We start from the raw sequence: 24,449 nt of genomic DNA on the forward strand, positions 1-24,449 counted from the left end.
TCTTTGTGAGTGGTGAAGAAGAAAAATATCTCTCAACAGTGAGGGTAAAATCTCTCATGGTGGCCACAACTGGTAGGAACCCCCCCTTCTCTGGGCACCTTTTATCTCAAGAATTATGGTTGTAGTGATGCTGAAATTCTGCTTATCATCCTTCTGCCCACAGAGCACTGCCCTCAGTGCCTTTTCTCTCCTCCTTGGCTCTGCAAAGCTCTGAGGAGAAAAGGAGAGGCAGGAACCCAGTTCCTCTGTGCCTTTGGCACGTCATGTACCCTGGAGCAGTTTTACAATGTTCCCAGTGTAAATAGTGCTGTTTTAATAATGCATGGGTTTCTACTCACCTGAATTCATTCCAGTTCCAGCAGACTGCCATCTTGAGTTCAGGGAAAGTTCTGGCTTGTTTGGCTGTTTGCACAAGTTGGTTTTTTTCGGCTTGTTCTTCCTGAGCCCAAAGAGTTTCTCTTTTTCTGCCCAAATATAAATAAGATTAATTTTTTTTAAATTATTATAAGAAAACTGTTTTATCCAAGTACTTCGTGAGTGGATGGTCCCCTGTGGATATGTAATAGTAATTGCAAAGCTTGTTTTTTCTGCTCTCAGTGGCTTTGATTGTGTGAAAATAGATGTTGAGTACTATGAAGCAATTAATCCTTAGTTCTCCTGGGAGTTTGGTAGGTAATTATTGCTATCTTTAGCTTGCAGAGTGAGGTGAGCATCAGGAATTTGCCCTTGCCCCAGAGACCAAGGACAAGATTGTAGCCTGCCTGTATCAGGTAGATCCTTTTAATTGAAATGTTCCACTTCTGCTCTTCAGATTTTTCATCTTCTGCACTGACTTATCCACCCTTGCTGCCCTCAGGGCTTTATGAGGGCATATCATTGAGTAGGTGGAGATTTCTAGGAGAATTTCACTGGAAAACTGTTGGAGACTTCTGGGGATGGAAAGGGAAGAAGGTCTGAGCTTTCAGCCCTGCTGGACTGTGGTCAACTGGCTTCAGGTTTCTCTTAGGGCCACTCTTGTATCTGCACACAAGGCCACACCACGCTGAACAGGGAGACCCAAACCACAGGAAACCACCAACTGTTTATGCTGCATTTTGCAAATAATGAAGTCCTGGAGGTGGGTGTAATTGTCCTGTTTGCAAAACGCCCCGGCCAGTGTTTTCCTGCCTCTAATCCCAAGGCAAACAATACACAGAAATTTATTTCTCGGTTTGTTTATGGAATAGCGATGCTATCGCTGCATTCAAATAAAGCCACGAAGTGGAAAGCAGAACAGATGCATTGTGTCGGCTTTGGAGAGAAAGCTAAAAGGGGAACAGAACCCCAAGGGCACAGAACAGCAAATCCAGCCCTCAGCAAACTACAGCATGAATCAGCTCTCAAATATTGTCCTTCTAGACACCGCTGTTATTAGTCTTATTATTTCTGATTGCCAGGGGCAGAGAGGAAAAAAACACAGGCAGGAAACGACCCAGTTGCTTTTATTTACCTCTATTATTATCTCCACCAAAATTTCTTACGTTTGTATGATATTTTCCCAAGCAACACTCAGAGAGATAAAACATTTTATGGTGGATGCCTCAGCACAAATGTTAATTACCTTTAAGGAAATGGGTTAAATAATGGTAATGTAATAAGGCAGCCACAAAGATGGACTAGCCCAAGCCAGTGATCACTGAAGTAACTGTGCTGCTGCTGATGTGAGGAGGAATTAGATCAAGGCTTTCTTGAATTGTTCATGACTGAGATTAGAAAAGAAACACCTTCTACTCTGCAATATCAATTTATGGGCAGACAGCCTGTTCAACACCGAGCAGCTGCCACCCTCCCAACCCCGCATCACAGTCCTGGAGCTTAGGAAAGACTTTTGCAGAGAGATGTTGGATGGAAATGCTGTGGGGAGAGTCCCAACCTCCCAGCACAGCAAAATGGGAGCTGAACTGCAGCCCAGTTTAATGGAAAGTGAAGCAAATGAGAAAAATCCCCCACAACATCCCTCAGTGATTTATACAGAGATAGGCTCAAAACACAACCATCCTTTGGGGGAAATATGCCTTGGTATCAGAATATATGAGTAAGTCAGTTTAATCTTCGGGAATGTACCTGTGCCCACCCACCCAAGGCAAAAATGAAGGTTTAAACCATGACCATCACTATGCCACTCTGAAAAAAACACAGTGCACCAATGCTTTGAGTACTTCTGGCTCCAATTCTTGTTCCAAAGAGGATAAACAGGGAGAAGAACAGGTGCAGAAGAGGGTAAAAATGATGCCAAAGGTACGGCACAGGCTCCAAGTGTGGGGATCCAGGGAGCGTGGGAGGTTTTTGGCCTGCAAAAGAGGGACTGATCCAAAATCCTCAGCCACATGGAGAAAAGAATGTGTGTTCACTGATACTGGCAGTGTAAGATTTGGGGGCAGGAGGTGGGTTCAGACCAAACAAGAAGACTCCTCCCAACACCATGGAGTAAATTTGCTGCCTTGTGAGAAATTATCAAATTTTTTAGAGGGTTGTGCGAAGTCAGCAAAGAATTGATGAGGCTGGTGGAAAAAAAAAACATGAGCTGGGCCCCTCTCTTATCTTGCACCTGGCTGGAGCAAGGACTAACCACGGGGTGATGTCTGGGGGGGCAGCAGAGCTCTCACAGCCTGATGTTGAGGCCCAGAAAAGCACCCACAGCTCTGTGCCAGCCGTGAGCTTCGCTCCCCCTCCACGGGAACAACAAGCCTTGCCACAAATCTGGGCCTTTCAGGAGATAAGGATGCTTGCAAAGACCCTCTGGTGAAGGTCAGGCCGCCTTCACTGCCCTCAGTGAGTGAAGGGGGATCAAAGCATTTATTTTACCTATTATATCAACCATAAATTCTGACTGAAAGCAGCCAAGACCCTCATCAAGCCCTATTTGCATATTAACTTTCACACCTCTAGGGATGCAAATGAAGAGAGGATATGCCTTACACGTATGACCAAAGCCACCAAACCCCATCTATAATTGTTCTACCCCTTTGGGAAGGGACAAAAATTATAATATAAAAGAAGAGGGGTTTGAGGAAATAGAAGATGAAGAAGTTAAAAAAAAAAAAAGAGGGAAAACAACCCTGTTTGCTCGGGATCAGTCTGTGGACTGTGTCTCTCCTCCTCTCTTGAGTGGACACCTTTAGGTGAGCTTTAAGTCTCCAACTGTGTTGGAGCAAACTCAGGGATATATATATATATATATATGTATGTATATATATTGTATATAACAGATGTCTGTTACTATACTTTCTGTCAAACCACATATTAACACTCTGTAATTACTGCATTTATCACTGAAGACCCTTAATCTGCTTTCTTATTGCTTTAATAAACCTGACTATGGGGGAGTCTGGACTGTGAAAGTTCTTGTTGAACTCAGTCAGACCAATATTATTGGATTAATAAATTGCACTATTTGTGAATCTGTGATCACACAAGTTCTTATTGAACCAGATTTATAATGTTGAAACCAAACTATTCGTTGATCACGGAAGTTCTTATTGAACACGACCAGACTTAAGGTGCTGAATTGGTTAAAATCAAGAATTAAGCCCATCTGCACCCAGCCCCTCTGATCTCTGAGGACCAGCTGGATCACAAGGGGGGTTATTTCCTGCCAAATTTCTCTACCCTTAACACAACAAGCCTACAGGGCGTTTGCCAAGCTGGACCTTCACCCAGCACAGTCCACGGGGCAAAAAGTACCATCGGAAAGTGGTTCAGACTTTTGCTGAGACAAAAAACCCTCAGATTTCCTGTCTGCAGAGAAACTAAAGAGCAACATCTCCCAATACCTTTGCTCCCTCCTCTGAAATCTGTCCTTATCAAGCTACTTGAAGCTGTTCAGGCTGCATGAATAAATGAAATAAGGAAACACCAAGTGGCTTAGGGGGCAGATGCAGTGACCAGCTAACTGGACATGCCCCTGTCATTTTACCATCCAAACTGAGCTTTGCTGCGTGCTCAAATCCTTGTACAAATAATTAATATAATTAACATCTTCTCCCTCTTTTTACACTAGCAATTATGAGCCATGATCAGGCCTACAATGGGAAACGAGGGATAGGATTTGTATTTCTCATATAAAATGTAAAAGAAAAGGGAGAAAAGTCTTCCCAATATCAACAAAACCACAGATCTTTCCATGAAAGTGGAGGGAAAATATATTGAAGATGTTTTTTTCACCCTTTGCAGGTTATCTTTAAAAAGTGAACGTTTTAGTGATTTGCTAACAAGAGCTAAAGAGTGGATATAACTTTAGGGTTTTAACCATTAAGCCCTTTCCCTAAAATTGGCAGGTTTCTTGGTTGTGTCAGTAAGTTGAACAGCCTGGAATTAGGGAGCCATCTCCAGGGCCTCCCAAATATAAGGATTTGGTTTTCTTTCCTTGGCAGGTGATTTGCAAGACAACAAATCTGTCCATCTGCTTGAGCTTGAAAATGCAGCAGGGTTGGGGAGAAAGGAACAGCAAGGAGAATGTTATTTTTCTTGCTGTTACCTTTATTTATGGGATTTGTTTTGCTTCTCATGTTAAAGCAAGTTATACCTTGTGGTTTGTCTTGAGCTGAAAGGAGCATTGCCCTTATATTGAATTAAATGTGCTGGAGAGGGGAAAGATTTCCACATTTTCATTAAAAATGAAGGTCAGTCTGGTCTTGAGCTGAGAAAATCCAGAAACACCATGTCACTGACCTGTAGCATGGAACTGTTCCCTCTTTTTTCTGGGGACAAGGGGAAAGAGAGGACATTCAGATCACTGAATTGGGTTGGGATTTGCAAACTTTGGGCCACTCGACCCTTTCTTACCAAGCAGATGTTTCAGAGGAAGCCAAATGCCACCAGCAGTGCTGGGTAACGTTCCCAGCCCAATATGCTCGTGGAAATACTGGGACATCTCCTTTCCCTGCCATCCCTGCCAACAAGGCCATGTGCCACCACCCTCCTCAGTGTCCCTCAGGGCTGAACCCAGCAGGGACTTCAGGCTGTGGATCTGCAATCTTCTCCCTCTGGAGCTGGAGGAATCCCACAGTGAACATGGAAAATCCAGCTTTGCTGATGTCCTCAGCCTTGGTTTCTCTCCAGCCCGTTGATGTGCTTAAAACAAATTAAAAATATATATATATATATAAAGGTGAGAAATTAACAATTAACAAAGGAAGTGAATGAAAAGGGAAGGAAAAAGGAAATAAAAGAAAGGGAGAAGGGGAAAGCTGAGGGGAAGGGAAAGATGAAGAGATGTAGACTGGGAAAGGAATAAATAGGGAAAAATGGAGCAAAAGGGGGAAATGGGGAAAAAAAAGAAAAAAGGGGAGAGAAGGGGGAAAAGAAAAAGAAAGATGGAAATGGAAACACAGGGGGAAAAAGGAAGAGGGAGGAAAGGGGGAAATAGGGAAAGGAAATGTGGGAAATAGGAGAAGAAGGGGAGGAGAGGGAGAACAGGGGGAAAAGAGTAAAAGGGGAATAAAGGAGAAAAAGGGACAATGGAAAAAGAGAAAGGGAAAAATGAAAATAGGAGAGAGAGAAGGGAAAGAGGAAAGAAAAGAAAGACGGAAACAGAGGAAAACAGAGAAAAGAAACAGGGAGGAAAGGGGGAAACAGTGAAAAGGAAACATGGGAAATAGGAGAGAAAGGGGGAGGAGAGGGAGAAGAGGAGAAAAGGAAAAGGGAAATAAAGGGGAAAAAGAGAAATGGAAAAAGAGAAAGGGAAAAATGAAGAGGGAAGAGGAGAGGGAGAAGGGAAAGAGGAAAGAAGAGAAAGATGGAAAAAGGGGAAAACAGAGAAAAGAAACAGGCAGGAAAGGAGGAAAGAGTGAAAAAGGAAACTTGGGAAACAGGAGTGAAAGGAGGAGGAGGGGGGGAAAGGGAAATAAAGGGGAAAAAAAGAGAAATGGAAAAAGAGAAAAGGAAAAAATGAAAAGGCAAGAGGAAAGGGAGAAGGGAAATAGGAAAGAAAGGAGAAATGAAGGGTAAAGAAGGAAATCAGGAGAAAAAAGATAAGAGAGGGAAAAAAAAAAGGGGGAGGAGGCAGAAGAAGGGAAAATTAATAAAGGGCAAAAGAAGCCGGGGGAAAAAAAAGGAAGGGGGAAGGAGGAAACGGGTGCAGTGAGGGAATAGGAAGAGGGAAGGAGCGGAGGGAAGGAGCACCCCGGGCAGCGCTGTCCCCCCGGGCCCGGCCGTACCTGGGCGGGCGGGGGGCGGTGCCGGGCCCGCCCCGTGCGGGGGGCGGTGCGGGAGCGGTGCGGGCTCGGGGCCGGGGCTGCCTCCTCCTCTCCCTTCTCCTCCTCTCCCTTCTCCTCCTCCTCTTCTCCCTCCTCTCCCTCCGTGCCCCGCTGGATGCGCCCAGCCCGGCGCCGGGAGCCGAGCGCTGCCCGCCGCCGCTCCGCCGGGCTCCGGCCGGGATGGGGAATGTTGTCAGGATGGGGAACGCCGTCGGGATGGGGAAGAACGCGGTGCTGGGCGTCGCGGTGCTGCTTCTCGGCTGCCTCCTGTCCGCGGTGAGTGACCGAGGGGCTGCGGGATCCAGCGGGATCCAGCGGGACCCGCTCCCTGCGCTCGCTGTGCCGCGGGCAAACTTTGGGCAACTTTGGGAGCGCTGCCGGGGTGAAGGCAGGTGGATCCGTTCGCTTCCCTAATCCCCCCGTCCAGATATTTGCCGATCTGGAAAACAGCAGTCGCTTGGTTTCCCTTTTTATTCAGGTGCGCGTCCTCTCCGGGAGTGAGAGGCTCCCTTGAGCTGGAGGAATTCCCTTCGGGATTTTAGCGTTTTGTTTCACGACCGGCTCTCGGTTTCGCTGCCGGTCAGGTTTGCAGCCCGGCTTTCGCTTTGCTTTGGTTTCTGTTCAGGAGCTCGGTGGTCCCACGCAAAGCTCTCCCCCGCCCCAAAACGGGGGATAACGGGATGAGAATTCCCAGAGGCGATTCAGCGGCAGGGCAGGGGGCTCTGGGGTGGGAGTGGGACCTTCCTCCAGCTGCCCACGGCAAGTTCCGCAAAGTGCTGCTCTCCAACAGCGCAACCTCGTGTGGATGCGCCGTGTAAGGGAGGAGCAGGAGCTGGGAGCAAAGGATGTGTTTTCTGGCTGCCGTGTCCCTCCTGGATGTGATTTCCACGCTTGCGGGTCCCTTACTGGGGCACTGCCGTTTCCTCCCCGGCCGCAGATGGTTCGTAGCTCGGTGCAGGATGAGCAAACGGGGCTGTTTCTGCTGGCGATGTGTCTGTGCTCACACACACAAATACACACACACGTGTGTGCAGGAGCTGATTCCCTGTGCCACCGGGACTCCTGCACATTTCTCTGAGCTACCTGGTCTTGTGGAAGGTGTCCCTGCCCATGGCAGGGGGCTGGAACTGGGTGATTTTTAAGGTCCCTTCCGAACCGTTCCGTGATTCGGTGATTTCAGGCTTTGTTCTCGCAGCCTCGTTTCCTTGCAGTGTTTGATTTCTAGTGAGCCTGTTTCTAATTCAGCAGGCTGGGGGAGGAGGGAGGTTGGGAGCTGGCTGTGTCTGAGTTTCACTGTCACTCTTAACCTTCTCCCACACTTGTTTTCTCTCTGGAAGGTGAGGTTGCCTCACCAGCATCCTGAGGTTGCCCACTGGAACTGGGTTATGTTGTCAGTACTTTGTTGCTGACCACTTCTGTTTGCACTGCTGGGCTGGTGGGCATGGAATCATCTCAGAATGGCTTGGGTTGGAAGGGACCTCAAAGATCATCTCATTCCAATGCCCTTGCCATGGTCAGGGACACCTTTCAGTAGATCAGGTTGCTCAGAGCTCCATCCAGCCTGACCTTAAAGCAGAGTCAGACCAACCAAGCGAAGCTCAGAGAGTGGAAGTTAACCCAAATGTGTCACTGCATCACTCACCTCCCCTTTCTTCTCCCCTTGTCCCTCAAAAAATGAAACAAGTGGACTTATTTCAATTTTTTTTTTGGCTGTCACCACATGCCTCCCAGCCATCTGCATAGCCAAAGACTTTTTTGGTGGTAGAACAGGCTGTGAAAATGGATTAAAGTATTAAAAAAAATGACCAGGCAATTAGTTCTTGGAATTCTACAGAGTTTGCTTTAGGGAAAAAAACAAAGTAGCTGATGTCCAGGGCTGGAACTGGGGACCAGGAGAAGGGGACAACATTCCCATCAGCTGCTGGAGGTGCTCCAGCTTTTAATTCCACTGAAGCCCCTGGCAAAAATCCCATTTCTTTAAAGATTGTTGGCATGAAGAGATCCTCTGGGGCCAGATCCTGCAGAGGGAGAAGTCAAGCATCTGCTGAAGTTCACCCTGGAAGTGGTGACAGGACTGAGCCCTTTTGCTGATGCTCTGGGGTAGTCATTGCTGTCAAAAAGCACAAAGCCCTAAAGGTTTGGGACAACACCAGGCACAGAGTGGGTGTGCAATCCTGTGACTCGTTCCTTTTCAAACCTTTCATTATTCTGTTGTGTTAATGTTCCTGGGATCTGGTTCATACTGGTGGGTTAAAAAGATTCATGTGCTCCTTATCAGCACTGATCTGCAAGGTGACCAATACTGACATGCTTGAGAAAATCCCTCTTTGTTTTGTTTCTCAGCTTAAACCTTGGATTTTGTGCTCATTTTTAAAGCAAAAGCAGCTCTGCAATCGTAACCTGGCTCTGGGACCTGTGATGGCTCAGAAGAGTTTGGTTTGGTTGAGGGTTTGTTTGGTTTTTTTTCCTCATATAATTTATTGTGCTAATTTTTATTGGTGCGTCCTTGGGAAAACTCTGAACGGGGGAACAGTCGGCTGATCAACAGGTTCAGTGCAATAAAAGCTTTGCAGCCATGTGGTTCCTAATTGCTGTTATAACCTTTCACCTCGGCCTCTCATGGTCTCCCAAGTGTGGAAGGAAAAAAGGGAATTGGGCAAATCTCATTTGCTGTAGTTCATCAGGCCACGCTCATCCAAGACCTGCCCTGGGCAACTTTGAACGGTGGCAAGAAAAGGGCTAAAGTTGGTGGTGGGGGCACAGTGTAAATGCACAATAATCCCTTTTAGGTTCTTTTGTGTCGTTTTGCCTTTTTAAGGATGAATTTAAGTTAATTTGGCCTGAAGAGCTACGAANGTGTAAATGCACAATAATCCCTTTTAGGTTCTTTTGTGTCGTTTTGCCTTTTTAAGGATGAATTTAAGTTAATTTGGCCTGAAGAGCTACGAATTGGAAGCAGTTGGTGGATTCCACGTGCCTTCAGACTACGAGATCCTTGAATTAGCCAGATCTGCCCAGCTGGTGTGATCTGTACTTTTCTTCAGAGTTTTACTCTGCTCCAGCCATGAAATAGAATAAAAAAGAATGGAATGGAAAAGAGTAACAAACCCAGATCTGATCCGTCATCAGTCCGAGTGTAAATGCTGGAAATGGGACCAGTGTGAAAAATCAGTTAAATTTAAGCTCATGGCACAACCACTTCAGCTGCATCTGGTTCTCTTTCCTCCTGACATTGATTGAGAACCTAAAAAGTGAGATAAATATATTTCAAACAAAATAATCACTGTTTTTGCCAAAAATACAAGATACTCACTAGAATCCTCAAGTCTAGTTCCTGCACCCAGCACAAAGATCCTTCAGCTTAACAACATGTGTTTAACAAAGGCCTTGCCACAAAGCCTCAGTGTACCATTGGGGGTGTGATTTATTAAATTTATGCTTGTAGAAATGCATGACTGACTTTATTTAGGAGAACCAGTTGCCCAGCCTTGTGTCTGGGTAGCTCTGAAAGTCTCGTCTCTTTATAAAGCTGAAAGTTTTCAGAGAACATTTATAATCAGCAATATATTTATTGTAGAAACTCTTATTTAGGGCATAACAAAGCAAAATTGAAAAATAGGCAAAAAAAAAAAAGCCCTGGCATCTGAGTTAAAAACCTGCTCTGTGGAATATTTAAGGCTATTTCCAGCAGTGTGTTACTCCAGCCCACCAGTGTGTCAGCAGAGGGATTCACACCGGCATTATCACATCCTCCCTCCAGCCAAGAGGTCTGTCTCCAGCAGGAAAACTCCAGAGAACCAGGCAGGGTGGGAATTGTGATGTATTTTAAAAGGAGATGAGTCTTTAAAAAAAAAAAAAAGAGATATTTGCCAAACACTCAGCATCAGGAGGAGGATGGGACCATGGACAGAGAAAGCTGCCTGGCTGGTGAATTTGGGAGTGAGGGTGGATTTTCCCCTTTTTACAGCACTTTAAAAATATTCTGGTTCAGACTCCTTCCTTTTGTAACATCAGTGGTGTGAGAGCCCCAGGGCTGCACCAGATAAAAATGCAAATTGGGGTGTGCTGCGTTTTGTGCTGAGTCTGTCAGGTGGTGGCTTGTGAGGCTGCCCTGACATTTTGTTCTTGTTTCGTTGTTTCCCAGTGGTGTGACTTTTCTGAGTCTCTCATCTGTCTCCTCACTTGGCTTTCCAAGGAGGGGTCATGGAAGTTGGTGGATGCAAAGCAGGGGGATGCTCTGCACATTTGGCAACTGGGGTGTGAGTAAGTGATGGGACCATGTCGGTGAAGAGGGGCTTTGGCTCTCCAGAGGCTGCCTTGGGAATGGCAAAAAGACAGAGTTTATATCAATATTCAGGGGGGAATAATAATAGTAATAATAATAATAATGAGATGGAGAACAGAGGGACAGGAATATCTCACTGTTCAGCATCAAGTGTCCTGTTTATTGGCAGCCTGAGGAAAGGCACCAGACACTGTGTAGATCAATGAGACCCAAGATATGATGATCTTGTTTTCAAGTCGGATCTGAGCTCACTTGGAGGGGATTTGTCACACTCTGCATGGCCTCAAATTCAGGAAAAGGCTCAAATTATCTGTGCAGGACAAAAACTGTTCCTCAGGTTTTGATGGGGAGCAGGACTCAGCTTGGTTTTGTGAACGCGGTGGGTCACATCCTGCCCTCAGACCAAGTCAGGCCCAGTGTGGCAGTGTCACTTCACTGCTGTGAGTGGGATCCCTGCTGCATCCCACCAGCTCCAGGGAAATAGATATGTGGTTTTCCAATGCCTGGGAAAGGTTGTGGGATTAAATATAACCCCACTGTCTGCTCTCATCAACTCACTCTCTTCTGTGTTGGAAAGAAGAGGAAAGTCCTTTGCAAGAACCAAAATCTGGGAAATGCAGCCAAGAAAAACCCTCAGTTCTGGGCCAAAAACATAAATAGAATGGGTTGGAGATGCCTGGAGACCCCAGAGCAGGAGGGGTTGGAGTTCTGGCCCATCAGGTGGGACAGAGAGCATGGATGGACAGAGAGACAGACCTGCCAAGCCTGCCTGTGCCATGGCACTGATTTATCCTCCTGCCATGGCACTGATTTGTCCTCCTGCCCTGTGCAGCCAGGCAGGGTTTCCCTCTGTGAGTGCTGAGTCCTTGCTGTCCCATTGCTCCCTCCCTTCCACGCTCCCAGATGTTTTCCAGAAGTCACGAGCTCTCACAGCTTCAGCTGGGTGGAAACTGAGCCAAGAGGGGAGATGCTTTTGCCTCTGAAAATGAGCTCCCAGAGGACTGCAGTGGAAGAAAAGTCAGACCTTCTGTTTTGAGGTATGAGAGGGCCAGGGACGTGATTCCAACCACCAGACTGGCCTCCCTCCAGAGCTCTCACAGCTACTGCCATGGCAGGGAGGTCCTGTCCATGGTGAGAAGGCTGTTCACCAGCTGAGCAGTCTCCTTGTCACTGTTCCCTCTTGGAGCAGCCCACAGTGTGCTTGGCTTCCTGCCTGACCACCCGGGATTTCTCTGGGATGATTCATCATCCTGGGCACAAGCTTCACCTTGCACATTACAAGACCAGGATGCAGGGAGAGTTCGTTCATTAGTGCTCAGAAAGTGCCCTGGGGAAGGTTTGGAGAGGAAGATGAGCTCCCCAAAGCCACTGTTTGCTGGATGCTCCTTGCATCGTTATACACCCCTTTATTTGTTAACCAGACTTCTTTAACACTGGAAACCTAAAGGCTTCTGGAGATGCAAATAAAAGTGCAAAGTTTCCTTCTGATAAGGATGTTAATACAATGCCAACATTTTCTACCCTGGAACTTCAGCTTTATTGGGAGCATCTACTGGCTCCAGCCTTGCTGCAAATCACTTTTAAACAGCTCAGCCTCATGCATAAACCCTAATGAGGGAAGAGCTATAATAGCAAGAGCACTTATGTTTAATAATTGCCAATCTGCACAAACATAAATAGCCCGTGTGAACACGGCTTGACCTGCTGGCAGGAAGCAGGTGAGGTGAAGAGGCAGAAGCAGATGTGATATTTCTCTGCTGTTCCAGTCCTTGCCTCTGATGTCCTTGCCTCCACTCCTGTGGGGGGGCAGATGTGGTGCCCTGGTAGGAAGTTGGCTTAGGTGGCATCGGCTCTCAGTTCATTAGTTTTCAGATGGTTGGTTTGTTAAGTGAATTTAGGGACATTTTTGTGTGCTATGGGTTGCTTAGGGCTGGAAAGCCCACATTAGTGCTGCTTTAGTGGCAGTTTATTGGGCCAGATTTTATCTACAGCACTGACTGTTAGATATATTTAGTATTTCCGGCACTTAAAGACTTATTCCTGTACAGGAATTTTAGAGACCCTGCTGTACCTTACATTAGCAGAGTCACTTTTCCAGTCAACTGTAACAGTGGATATTAACAGCCTTAATCTCCCCCATTAGTCACATTAGGTGGATTTCTCCCCCCCAGGGCAGTCACTAACTATCCATTTCACTGTTTGCATTGCTGGCAGATGGAGATTTACACTTCTGTCGTTGGCATTTACACTGTTAGAACTGAATGGGAATTATTTTCTAATTCAGAATCAAATTGGGATTATTTTGTGATGCATTTCTCTAGTGGGCTGGACAAACAGGGTTGGTGATGTCTTGACAAACCGCTGGATGTCATGGCTTGGCTCCATTGATCTGCATCAATTTAAAGTGGGGAGGAGACCAAAGGAGCTGAATATGGAGACCCCAACTCTGTTTGCTGAGCCACCACCCCCATGATCTTCCTCTTTCAGCAGGGATATTGCTGGTCCTGACAGCTGGGAGGCTGAGTATGAGCTCCACAGTTTTTTTCCTCCTCATCCCTGTCATCTCATCACGAGGGAAGGGGAAAAAGAAAAAAAATCTATTTAAATACAATTCTTGTCTGCAGGGGAAAATATCAATACTTTGTGTCTCCTTTTTAAAGCTGAAATCTATCGGGTGTCTTTTAAAAAGCCGTTCCTTCGAGGCTCCAACCTTGATTCTGTGTTTAACAGATGTTTCAATTAATACCTGGCGACTTGTAACATCACAACCAACATCTGAGCAGCGTCTCCAGGGCCCTTATAAATGTCCCAGCTATCCAGCCTGGGAGATTCCTTGCAGGTGTCCTCGGGGTGGGATTCCCCTGACAGATCAGGACAAGTTCTGGCATTTCTGTGTAGCTCCCACTGTGGTCAGGCTTGTCAGGTCTGTGCTGCTGCTCCCTCTCAGGCCCCTCAGGCCATTTGACACGGGGGAAAATATCCTGTTGTCCCACATCATCACTTTCCAGGGAGTGAAGCCCCTGGAGGTGCTCTGTTATTTGGAGTCCCTGCCCATGGCAGAGGAGTTGGAATGAGATGATCTTTAATGTTCCTTCTGGGACCATTCTGGGATTCTCTGACTCTGATGCTCTGAGCACTGAAAATAAATTATCTCAGATGGCACCACGTGCCTTGTTATGCACCTTTCTGAACCCTCACTGACTACAGTTCAACCCTTAGGTAGATTTAAGATCTTAAGCTCCAAGCTGAATCCCTCCCCAGGTTTCTCATGTTGTGTAAGAAGGAAAAAAAAGAAGGAAATTTGCTCCATGCTGAGCTTTTCCCTGCAACCTGCTTTATTCATTACCCAAAAGCAGCTTTTATTTCATCTCTCCTAAGTGGCAGCTCAAACTTGGAGGAACACATCCCCTTGCAAGGCAGGAAGGAAATGAACTGGAATATACTGACTGTGATGACCACCCTCCCCCAAAAAAAAAAAAAAAATCCACAACAATTCAGCACATTTGCACCAAAATAAAAAGCAGCTTCAATGCTGGCATCAGCATTTTTATGTGCTCAGCCTGGAAAGGGCCAGAATCCAAATCCTGCTGGAGATTAAGTGAATATAATGGTTATTTTTATAGTTTCTTTCCCTTTACAGACCCCCATCCATTTGCCAGGGGGCAGGGGAACTCCTTTGGAAAGTTGATCCCATTTGTGTGTATGTGGGATATGTGCACCTGCTTTTTTTTTTTTTTAATTATTTTTAAGTCACCTTTCACAGCCCTCAGGAGCTTCCTGAGCAGAGATTAAAGGCAGTGCCCTGACAGACTGTGATTTCTTGCAGAGGGAGGGAGGGAATGGAATCTTTCCCAGGACCATTCAGCTCTTGCTGGAAGGAAAACCTCTCAGCCCCGGGGCTGCAGCAGCACTGGCTGATGTGGTTTGTGGATCCCGCTGCTAAAGCCACTTCATCCTCCTCAGCATGAGGGTTCAGTCCTCAGCTCTGCCCAGTATTTCCTGGCTGCTTTTCTCCCTGTAATTTGGGACAATTCAGCCAGGATGTTGGTACTTTCTTCCCCTTGTTGAGCTGGGAGCTCCATGGAGGGGTGATGGAGCCCCTCTGCCAGCCTTGCCCTACCTGGGGACCCCTTTGAGAATCCCTCTCTGGAAGGTCACAGGGTTTTCCTATTGCCCTGGGGTCGTTTCAAAGCAAGATCCGAGTGCAAAAGAGCCAACCCTGAGAGAAGCCACTTGTTTCCCTCAAAGTCTGGATCCACCTATTTAGTTATTTTTCATTTTCGTCCTCACTTTTAAGAATAATTAGGCTTTTCCAGCCTTTTTTAACAATAGAAACAGCTTGTCTTTTTGCTTGATGTACTCAAAGGCAGAGAAAAATGCTGCTGCTGAGACAGTTCCCAGCTTTACAGGGCACCAAAAGGAGGCCAAACGTGAAGACTTACTGAGATGCTGAAGTGTCAGCTGCTAAGCTGAGTGAATTTTTGGGGGGAATGATATTAAACTCAGCTGCAGACCCATGTGGGTCTCAGCTCTGCTGTGCACTTAATTCCAGTGCTCCAGGGATTCCTCTCAAAGGATTTTCCCACCCTTTCTGCTTTGCTCTACTCCCTGACTCTCCTTGTACAGTTTATTTCTTGCACAGTGTCTCCTTTTCCACCTGCTGGAGATGGTGCTTTGTAGTTGGGGCACAGGGATTCTTCTTTCATCGTCTCCAAACAGTTTCCTTTGCAGCACCGTTTCTGGCAAAATTAAACTTTGTTCCTCCTTGCCCTGCTCTCTCCTCCCTTTCCTGGGAATTCATGCAGCAAACGGAATATCAAAGGCTTGTCTTTAGGCTGTTTGTGTACAATGCAGATGAGGGAAGGTTTTATCAAGAGAAATAACAGCCTATATTGGAACAAGTGAAATATATAATTATATATATTTTTTTTCTATGTATTTATACATAGAAAAATACATACTTTCAGGCATAGAGGTACTTCTTGATGTTTGAAGGAGAAACAAAGCTGAGTAGCTTTTGCTCTGGGTTTGGCTTGAAGGTGTTTCTCAGGGGGACATGGAATAAAAGCCTGTTGGTTGTGGAGTGTCTTGTTGCAAAACCATCACTCCCATCCTTCTGTGCTACAGACCTACAACGTAACTCTGAAAGTCAAGCTCACAAATCAACAGTCATGGCTCTTCTGGGCATTAGAGCCCTTAAAATTCCGGGGAGACAGTGATTTTTATGACATGCCACAGTTTTCCTCACGTCTGGCCACCTGCTCATTCCTCGGTGCCACAGAGGTGATAAGTCTTGCCTGTGCCTGCAGTCCCCCAAAGGACTGAGGCTCCCACCTCCCTGACTTAGTGATTTATTTGCTCTGCAGGTGCTAATTACTCCTTTTTTTTTATGTGTAATTAACAAACTTTACTCAACTTAGAACAGTGATTTCAGACCTATGCAATGTGCAGCCTGAAGTTTCCTCAGTGTGTTCCAGAGCTTTAAAAGCTCTTTTTTTCTATCTCTGGCTGTACCAGTCAGTCCAATAAAAAAATATTATGTCCCATATATCAGTAGTCAATCATGGCTGTGACAGCACTTGATAAAACTGTGGTATGAGATGTTACTTTTAGAGACTCATTCATCTTGATCCTCAATTCTTTTGGAGACGCTTCAGTGGCTGAATGTGCTCTGGGAGTGCATGATCTACACTATAATTAAATTTACACACCATGAGGAAGAGACTCGTAATGTTGAAGTGTGTATTTCTGCCTTCCACCTTGGCTGTTGCTTTCATTTGGATCTTACAAGCTTGGGGAGACAAGGCAAGAACAACCTTTCTGTCTCCTTGAGGTGCCTGCCAACATAGGGCTCCTATTGTATTCATACAGTTATTTACCTTTCATTTCTTAAAATTCACTTTTTTGCTGTGCTGCTTTCACTGGAAAGCTGTTCCTAGAGCTCTGGTAGTTAAAGTGTGTTAGCCAATCCCTGATGGTTGTGTAGATGGAAAGGAAATTAAAAGTTTAAGCTTGCTGCCTTGGGCCTACTTGACCTGAACCTCAGAAATGTCTTAGGGGACCAGTAAGCATCTGGAAATATTTTTAAACCTTGCTATAAAGCTGAGGTTGTCTGTTCAAATTGGTTTGCCATGTGGTGTTGTTACAGGGAGATAAAACAAAGCCAGGATTTATTGAGGGGACATTTTCCAAAACCATTACATTCTGTTGTGGAAGAGGAGCTGAGTAAAGGTTGTGATTTTCTGAAGGGAAGGCACCTCACGCTCTCGACAGCACATGTATCTGCTCTTTGGAAAGAGAGGTGGGAAGGGAAAACGGTCCATGTGGCTGTTGCAAGCTGGGATGGAGGCCCCAGGGACTGGCCAGGACCTGTGATCCCAGCATGGAATTGCCTGGGGATATGGGGAGGACGGGGATGAGGGAGAGGATGGAGATGGTGGTAGCTGGGAGCCACTGGCAAGAGAGACTTGAGGGCAGGAACTGCAGCTGCAGAGGGATTAGGAACCACAGCCTTTGGGTACATCCATTGTGGAATAACCCCAAATTTGAGCTGAATCTAGTGTGGGTTGACCCCTGGGTCTGCTGATCCCACTGTGGTCCCTGCTGTCTAGAAGAATCCCAGAGCTGTAGCATTCCCAGGGATGGCCCGTGCTGGGAGTGCTGAGAGAGCAGCCCAGGTGCAGTTCTCTCTCCTGAACTGCTTTATTCCAGCATGAGTTTTGTGGTTTCTTGGTTTTTTTTCTTTTTCTCTGCATATTCATCTAATAGTGTATTTCCCCTCCTGTCCCTCTCTGCTGCAGATCTGACAGGATTTGTTATTACACAACTGCAGCCCATCATCATCATCAAACAGCAACTTTGTCTTTGATTTGGGCTTGCTTTCTTCCCCACTATGGGACTGCTGAGAAGTCAAGTCTCTCTTTTCAGAAGGGGTATTAAAAATGCTTGGCAGCTTGATGCCCCTCTCCTTTGCAATTGTTTCTTCTCTGCCAGTTCACCACTCAAGCTTCCTGGGCTGTCAGCTCTGAACACAAGTATTAAATATATATTGCAGCCCTGGGAGGAGAGCCCAACCAGCCAGAGTGCAATGGACCTAAAAATAAATGCTGATTTCCCTTGCAGAGCAGCCTGGGGAAAAGTACAGGCAAGGAACAGCATCCACTGGGGCAACCATAAGTAGCAGGAGATGAACCACTAAATTCAGCTGCAGTGGAGAGAGGCAGCAGTTCAGGACGAAGCTGAGCAGCTCTGAGTTCAGCTCCAGACTCTGGAAATGAACGTTCTGCTAGGGGTGGTCTTGTGACTGATTGACTAAAACCCAACCTGGGAATGAGAAAAATATACTTCCCCTACTCGCTTTTTGCTTGTTTCTTTTCACTTTTGTCTGCCTACGTCCTGAAGGTGTTGTAATTCGTGTTTGGCTGGATTAGCCTTGCAAATGGATGTCACAAGGATGATGCTGTCACCCTGTACATGTGCTAACATCAGGGAATGGAAGCATCTTCTTTTCCTTCACGGAAGAATTAGGAGAAATTTCTTCACTGAAATTGCTGCCAAGGGTTGGAACGGGCTGCCCAGGGAATTGGAGGAATCACCATCCCTGGATGTGTTCAAAAAAATGTGTGTAAATGTGGTGCTTAAAGACACAGTTTAGTGGTGGATGTGGCAGTGCTGGGTTAGTGGTTGGACTCCATGATCTCAGAGGTCTTTTGTGGTCAGACTCCACGATCTTTTCCAACCTTGAGGATTCTATGATTCTAAAGTAAACGGCAGGTGCTGGAGTGTTTGTACACTTGATGGCATTGAGTTTAGTTGGGGGTAGGAAGGTCTGTAGCATCAAGGGGGTGAGGTGTGAGAACAACCTGCCAAGAGCTGCGTTGAGAGCCAGAAAACCAACAACATCTTCTGTGCTGGAGGTTGGCCCATTTCTGAAGGGGAAGTGTTGTCTGTCACAGGGGCTGTCCCAGGAGGAGCCTGCCCGTGATGTGTGTGTTATTCAGGTGCTGTGCAGGGAGAGGAGTTGGTGTGATCCTGTTCACAGGGCAGTGCTCTCCCTCCTCCTCAAGGAAAAACTGACCAAGACAAAACCACCTTTAGCAGGAGCAAAGTATTACCAAAGTGGGGATCTCCCTGTCAGTGCAGGAACAGAAGCTTGGCAGCGTTTGGAGCCACATCCATGTTTTGACTTTGAGGCTGATCAGAGTAGGAGACAGAAACAGGTCATCTTGGAAAGAGAACCATTTCTTCTGGTTAAGAAATGAAAATCCAGTATAGAAATGCAGTGTAGTTTGTTGAGAGATGGGCAGGATCTCTCTAGGGTTTCATATGGTCATCATAGAATCATGGAAAGGTTTGGGTTGGAAGGGACCTTAAAAATCATCTCATTCCAACCCCCCTGCCATGGACAGGGACACCTTCCACTATCCCAGGTTGCTCCAAGCCCCATCCAGCCATGGCCTTGGACACTTCCAGGGATGGGGCAGCCACAGCTTTTCTGGGCAACCTGTGCCAGTGTTTCACAACTCTCACAGTGAAGAACTTCTTCCTAACATCTAATAAATCTCTCCTCTTAGTTTAGAACCATTCCCCCCTGTCCTATCACTATCTGCCCATGTAAAAAGTTACTTTCCCTCTCTTTTATAAACCCCCTTTAAGTACTGGAAGAGTGCAATGAGTTCTACCCAGAGTTTGGTCCCTCCAGTGTTGCAGTTTTGCCATGTCCCTGCTGGAAAGGTCCCACTGATGATCCCTCTTTTGGCAATCTTCCCCTTGGCCTCTTTGTTTTGGAATGTGTGTGTGAGTGTGCTGGGCTCACTGCCGGATGTGTTTGTGTGTCAGGAAGCTCAAAGCCAGCTGGAGGACTTTGCTCTCCATGTGACAGGGGCCACTGCCCTGTCCCAAATTACCCCCTGTTTCGAGGGATCCATCCACAGTGGACTCAGGCCTTCCTGTGCCAGCCAACAGCGTCATCATTCAGGTTGTCATGAGGATCAGGAAGGGAAGGAGTGTTTTCTTAGGGAGCAGAGACAGGGAAAGGTTTTCATCAGGATGGCAGTGCTCAGACAGGGGTTGGGTTGGCAGCCCCAGCACGGTGCTTCTCAGAGCACATATGGTCTCATTCTTGTAAATCCTGGGTCATTTTGCCTTTTTAAGGGTGTATTCAAGGTGATTTGGCCTGAAGAGCTACGAATTAGACACTTTTTTTTCAGGGTGTGTCTAGAAAATGAGATGTGGATAATTGGAGGCAGTTGGTGGATTCCACGTGCCTTCAGACTACAAGCTCCTTAAATTCACCACATCTGCCCAGCTGGTGTAATTCGTACTTTTCTTCAGGGTTTGATTCTGCTCCAGCCATGAAACAGATTTGTGGGGGAAAAGAATAAAAAAAACTCAGATCTGGTCCTTCATCAGTCCGAGCATAAATGTTTCAGACAAGAGAGAGGTGAAGATTATTATTTTTGATTGCTCTCATGTGAGAAATAGGATTCTTCACCCAGGTTCTTCACACTGTGCTAAAATAACAACAGCAAGATTGAAAACTGAGCTTCTCCCCCAGAAGGATGCAGCCAACCATCTCCAACCCCACGTGCAGAGGGACAGGAGCTGCTCAGAAGGGATGAGAGGGAGACAAATTTAAAATTGAATTTGTACTGTGAGGTCTTCAGTGGGGACACCATTAACCTTCTGCAAAGCTCACCAGTTAGGGACTGGAGCTGCTGTCTGACAGTGGGGGGTGTGAGTACTGTCAAATGAGATATAATTGCTCTTAAGGCCAAGATATAAAGATTGTCGACCAATCTCTCTTCACATAGACCTCACTGGCTGTTTGCCTTCTAAATGTATTTTCCTTAAAAAAACCCCAAAGCTTTTACTTGAGGAATATTCTCATAAAGGTGCTTTTTTTGTCTATAAAGTTGTGAAGGGTGGGGGAGATATTTATCCTTGGGGATTTTAATTCTTGGTTGATGGGGAAATAAAAATAGGGTTGCTTTTCACCCTTTTTCTTCTCATCAAGAAACTGGAAATGCTCATGATTCCTGAGTTATTTTTCTTAACAGAAGGGTGAATAAAGAAAAGAAAAGCCTTGTTTTGAAACTTTCTTTTCAGAAATGTGCCACGCCTTTAATTGGTGGCAGAGCCATTTCTGGGAAGGAGGGAAAAGCACTTTCCTCATTCCCAAGCTGCCAGTCTGACACACTCAGAGAAGGAATAATGACCTGTGTCACAGATCAGGTGATGGAAGATTTTCAGTTTGGAAAGTTGTTCTATCACAACGATTTGTTTGAATCATATTCAGTCTTAGAGTCAGGAGATCTCTAACTCACTTCAGCAGCAGCAGATTTAATTGGGGAAGAAAATGTTCGGGCTTAGAAATATAATATTGGACTAAAGTTGTTTAAGAGTCTGAGAAGTTCCTGATCACTGGGATCAGGGGTTTTTGGTGTCTCCTGGGGAGAATATCAGTGGGTTACCCCCAAGTTGTGTTTTCCTGCAGAATGGTGGCGTTTAATGGTGTGACAGAAAGCAGCACATCTGGGTGTCAGGAGAGGGCAGGAGGCGCTGCAGGGGAAAAACTGCATTTTCTTCATTCTGTGGGAGACACAGAGATCAATGTGTCCGTTCTTGGGTTTGACTGGGAGATGTTATTCCAGCCTCTAATCCAGCTCCTTGTCCTACTGGAGCTAAAAATCGGGTAACTCTCCCGATGGAAGTAACATCTGATCTCCTTTCTGTCTGCAAGGAAAATGCTGCTGAGTTCCTGTGGCAGTGCTGTCCTGATGGGAAGTCCCATAGGATCATGGGTTCAAGACCTCAGTTCCAGCATCTGCCTCAGCATCCCTCTTTCCAAGCAGGAGCTGGCGTGGAAAACAGAGAGATAAAAGCGTGCAGGGGCTCGGTCCCACATTCCTTGGGCCCAAGGAATTTCACTGGAAGCTGTGCTTGGGAAAATCCTACCCCTGCAGTCACCGTGCCCAGCCAGAATAAATCAGCTTAGCCCCTGCTGACGTGGCCATTGCTGTGCCCTCGGAGGGTCTGACAGGAGGATTAATGCTCCTGGAAATTGTTACCCTGGAAGGCTGAACCCCACAGGCAGCACCAGTGCTCCCTGTGATCCAGGGGCTGTGGCACATGGGGTGTTCCTCAGGGAACTCCTCAAGGAGGGGGGTTGGCACAGTTTGTTGTTGCCCTTATCACGACCCCTAAAATTTGTGGTCGCCATTTGGAGAGCCCCTGGCAAAGGAAGAGGACTCTGGCAGCAAGCCTGGATGATGATGCTTGGGAAGAAAGAGGTCCTTAACCATTGGAGTGGGATGGTCGGGTGAATCCGCTGAGAATGGGTTCAGCATTTGGCCTGAGGGCACTTCCAAGACAGTGGAAAACCTTTCAGTCGTCTATGAAGATAAATAGCAGCACAGCCAAGGATTTGGAATTAAATGTATAGAGATTAAATCCTATAGAGATCTTTTTCTTAGGAAATTTCCAGGATTCAGCAAATTGAAACATTGAGTGAACTCCAGCTAGTTCAGCCACAGGGAATGAGCTTTTGCATGTGCCTTTTTATAGAGATTTTGTATGTTCTCTCTGAATTTTTCTGGTCTATAAATGGGGTGAGGAGAGTTCATGTGGGACAGTGTCCAAAGGGTTACACATGGTTTAGTAGAGTGAGTTTGCTGCACAGCCTTGGAAAATGGGGACTGAGATGACAGAGGTTTCCATGTTTCTTTTGTAATCAGCTAAGTGCTCTCACTCTGATAAGCCAAATATGATTTTAATTAAAAAGCCATTCCAGCTGGATTTAATTTTTGTGCCACTGAAGAGGCAAATTGCTTTGTATATAAAGAGGGAAAAAAAAATAATTGTCTTCTTGTTCCAAAGAGTTTTAATCCACAGTGGCTTGGATTCCAGGTCAGGGATAATTCCCCTACTTCTGGGAAGAAATGTGGTGATTTTTGCTATCTCACATCTCCTTTAAGATATCCCTGCTTTGACTCCACGTGTTAAGGAGTTAATTGTGCCATCCCAGGAGGATGCTGCGTTCCAAGGAGCCAACCTTGACTTTTGTTCCTTTTAAATGATGGCTTATAAGAGGAGAGTCCAATGTTTTGGTGCTGAGGGAAGCACTTCCCTCTGTTTTCTATCCTGCATTTCATTTTGTGGAGCAAAGCCTGGAGCTGGTGCTGGGCTAAATCTGGGGGATATTTAGCCATGTTTGGTGGAAAATGGGTGTGCACCTGGGAGAAAATGAAGATGTTGTTCTGCTCCCTTACATTGTTCAGTCTTATCTGCTCAAGGTGTTTAGTTGGGGCATGAGATGCTGCTGTCAAATATCTCTGGTGACAACTGTCTGACAGCAGTTTGTGTCACCAAGGACACGGATGACACATCTTCCCCAAAGGCTGATAGACAAGAAGAGCAGCTGGATCAGAAATGCAGCAAGGTGATAGTTACAAACTCCACCCAGAGCTCTCAAAGGTCTTGCAGATTTAATTTTATTTATTTATTTGTTTATTTTGATTTCATTTATTCACCCCCAAGAATATTTCCAGTCCGTATAATCACAGTTATGGTCTGGAGTGTTGCTGTAAATAACTGGGGGAGGATCACTGAGTTTCACTTTCCTAAAGCTCTTTGAAAGGCTCAGTTTTGGATGTGTAGCTGGACAGGCTGCTGGGTGTGTACAGCAGGATATGGCTCCTTGCCCAGCCTGGGAAAACTGTGGAAGAACATTCCCTCCTCCCTTGAGGTCTTGTGAGCATGTAAAGCACATCAGTTATAACACAGCTGTAATTACTGATGTAACAGGCTTTATATTGGCACATACACCTCACAAAAAGGTACTAATCATTTTAGGCTTTTGATTTTAAGCTTTGTTGCTGCTCTTTCCTCACCCTGTGCTGCTGCTGTGTCTTCTGTGTGATCCCCTTGAGCCCGAGCCTGGGAACTGGGGAATGAATTTAAGAGGCAAAGCCGCGTTTCCACACTTGGAGAAACCACTTTCTCCCAGAAATACTCTTGGCCTGATAAACCTGGGAGGGATGCACAGGGCACAGCTCTATCCTGGTGCCAGTTTTGCTGTGATTTAGAAGTGTCTCATCTTTGTGCTGTGTCAAAAAGTGCCATAAATTCTCGTCTAAAAATAACAGGCCTCAATAACGTGTGCAGGGCTGGGAATGGGATGTTCTGGGCAGGAAAGCCAGCAAAGGGAAGTTAATGGCAAGAACCAGATGATGGTGAACACAATGTCCACTGCAGTGGTCAAGCACAGGCTGTTGAGCAGAATATCCTCATTTTTCACTTGTCTGGGTGGTGGGTTGTGGAGCTGGGAAGAGTTTCTGAAGGAATCTTGACCTCAAACCTGATTCCTGTTGGCAATAACTTGAACTACCTTGTCTGGAAGATCTTCCCTGGCTGGAGAAGCCTCTGCCAAGGCAGTATGAGGCTGTGCCACTGAGATGCATTTTCAGCTCTGACCACAGACAATCCTCAGGGGAAAGATTAAACTCTTCACAGAAGAATAAAGCAGTTGGGTTGTGAAATCCCAGCCCTAAAGACACGTTTTAGGTCCATGTTGCCAGATTAAGACCCAGATGAGTCTGATAAGCCACGTGCAGCGCAACCCTCTTACATGATGGGGCACCTAAAATAGCCAAGTGGGTTAAAGTGCGATCCCAGAGCTCATCTGCAGGCACAGGGATTGCACAACCCATCGGTTTTCATTAAGTACATCCAAATAGTTCAGAATTGGCAGGTGCAGCCAGAGTTCACCATGTCCCCAGCTCAGTACAGCAAGGCTGGGCTTGTGGGGTCCAGCAAACCCAGAACTGAGGACATGGATGTTCTTGCTTCGAAGACTAGAAAAAAAAAAAAAAGAAAAGAAGTAAGAATGGTATCTCTGCCCTTCATCCAAGATGGATTTCTTTCTCCCA

General features: G+C 46.2%; 1 protein-coding gene across 1 annotated transcript in view; it reads left to right on the forward strand.

The window, feature by feature from the left end:
* The first annotated feature begins 6,293 nt into the window (after nucleotides 1-6,293).
* Nucleotides 6,294-24,449, forward strand: part of VIPR1 (vasoactive intestinal peptide receptor 1) — a 108,529-nt gene continuing 90,373 nt past the window's right edge. The window contains exon 1 of the mRNA XM_017830051.1: nucleotides 6,294-6,512. Coding sequence (XP_017685540.1) covers nucleotides 6,417-6,512 — 96 coding nt within the window. The 5' untranslated portion in view covers nucleotides 6,294-6,416. The remainder of the gene's footprint in view (nucleotides 6,513-24,449) is intronic.

This window comes from Lepidothrix coronata, unplaced genomic scaffold (genome assembly GCF_001604755.1).
Source record: "Lepidothrix coronata isolate B3197 unplaced genomic scaffold, Lepidothrix_coronata-1.0 Scaffold173, whole genome shotgun sequence".
NCBI classification, from domain to species: Eukaryota; Metazoa; Chordata; class Aves; order Passeriformes; family Pipridae; genus Lepidothrix; species Lepidothrix coronata.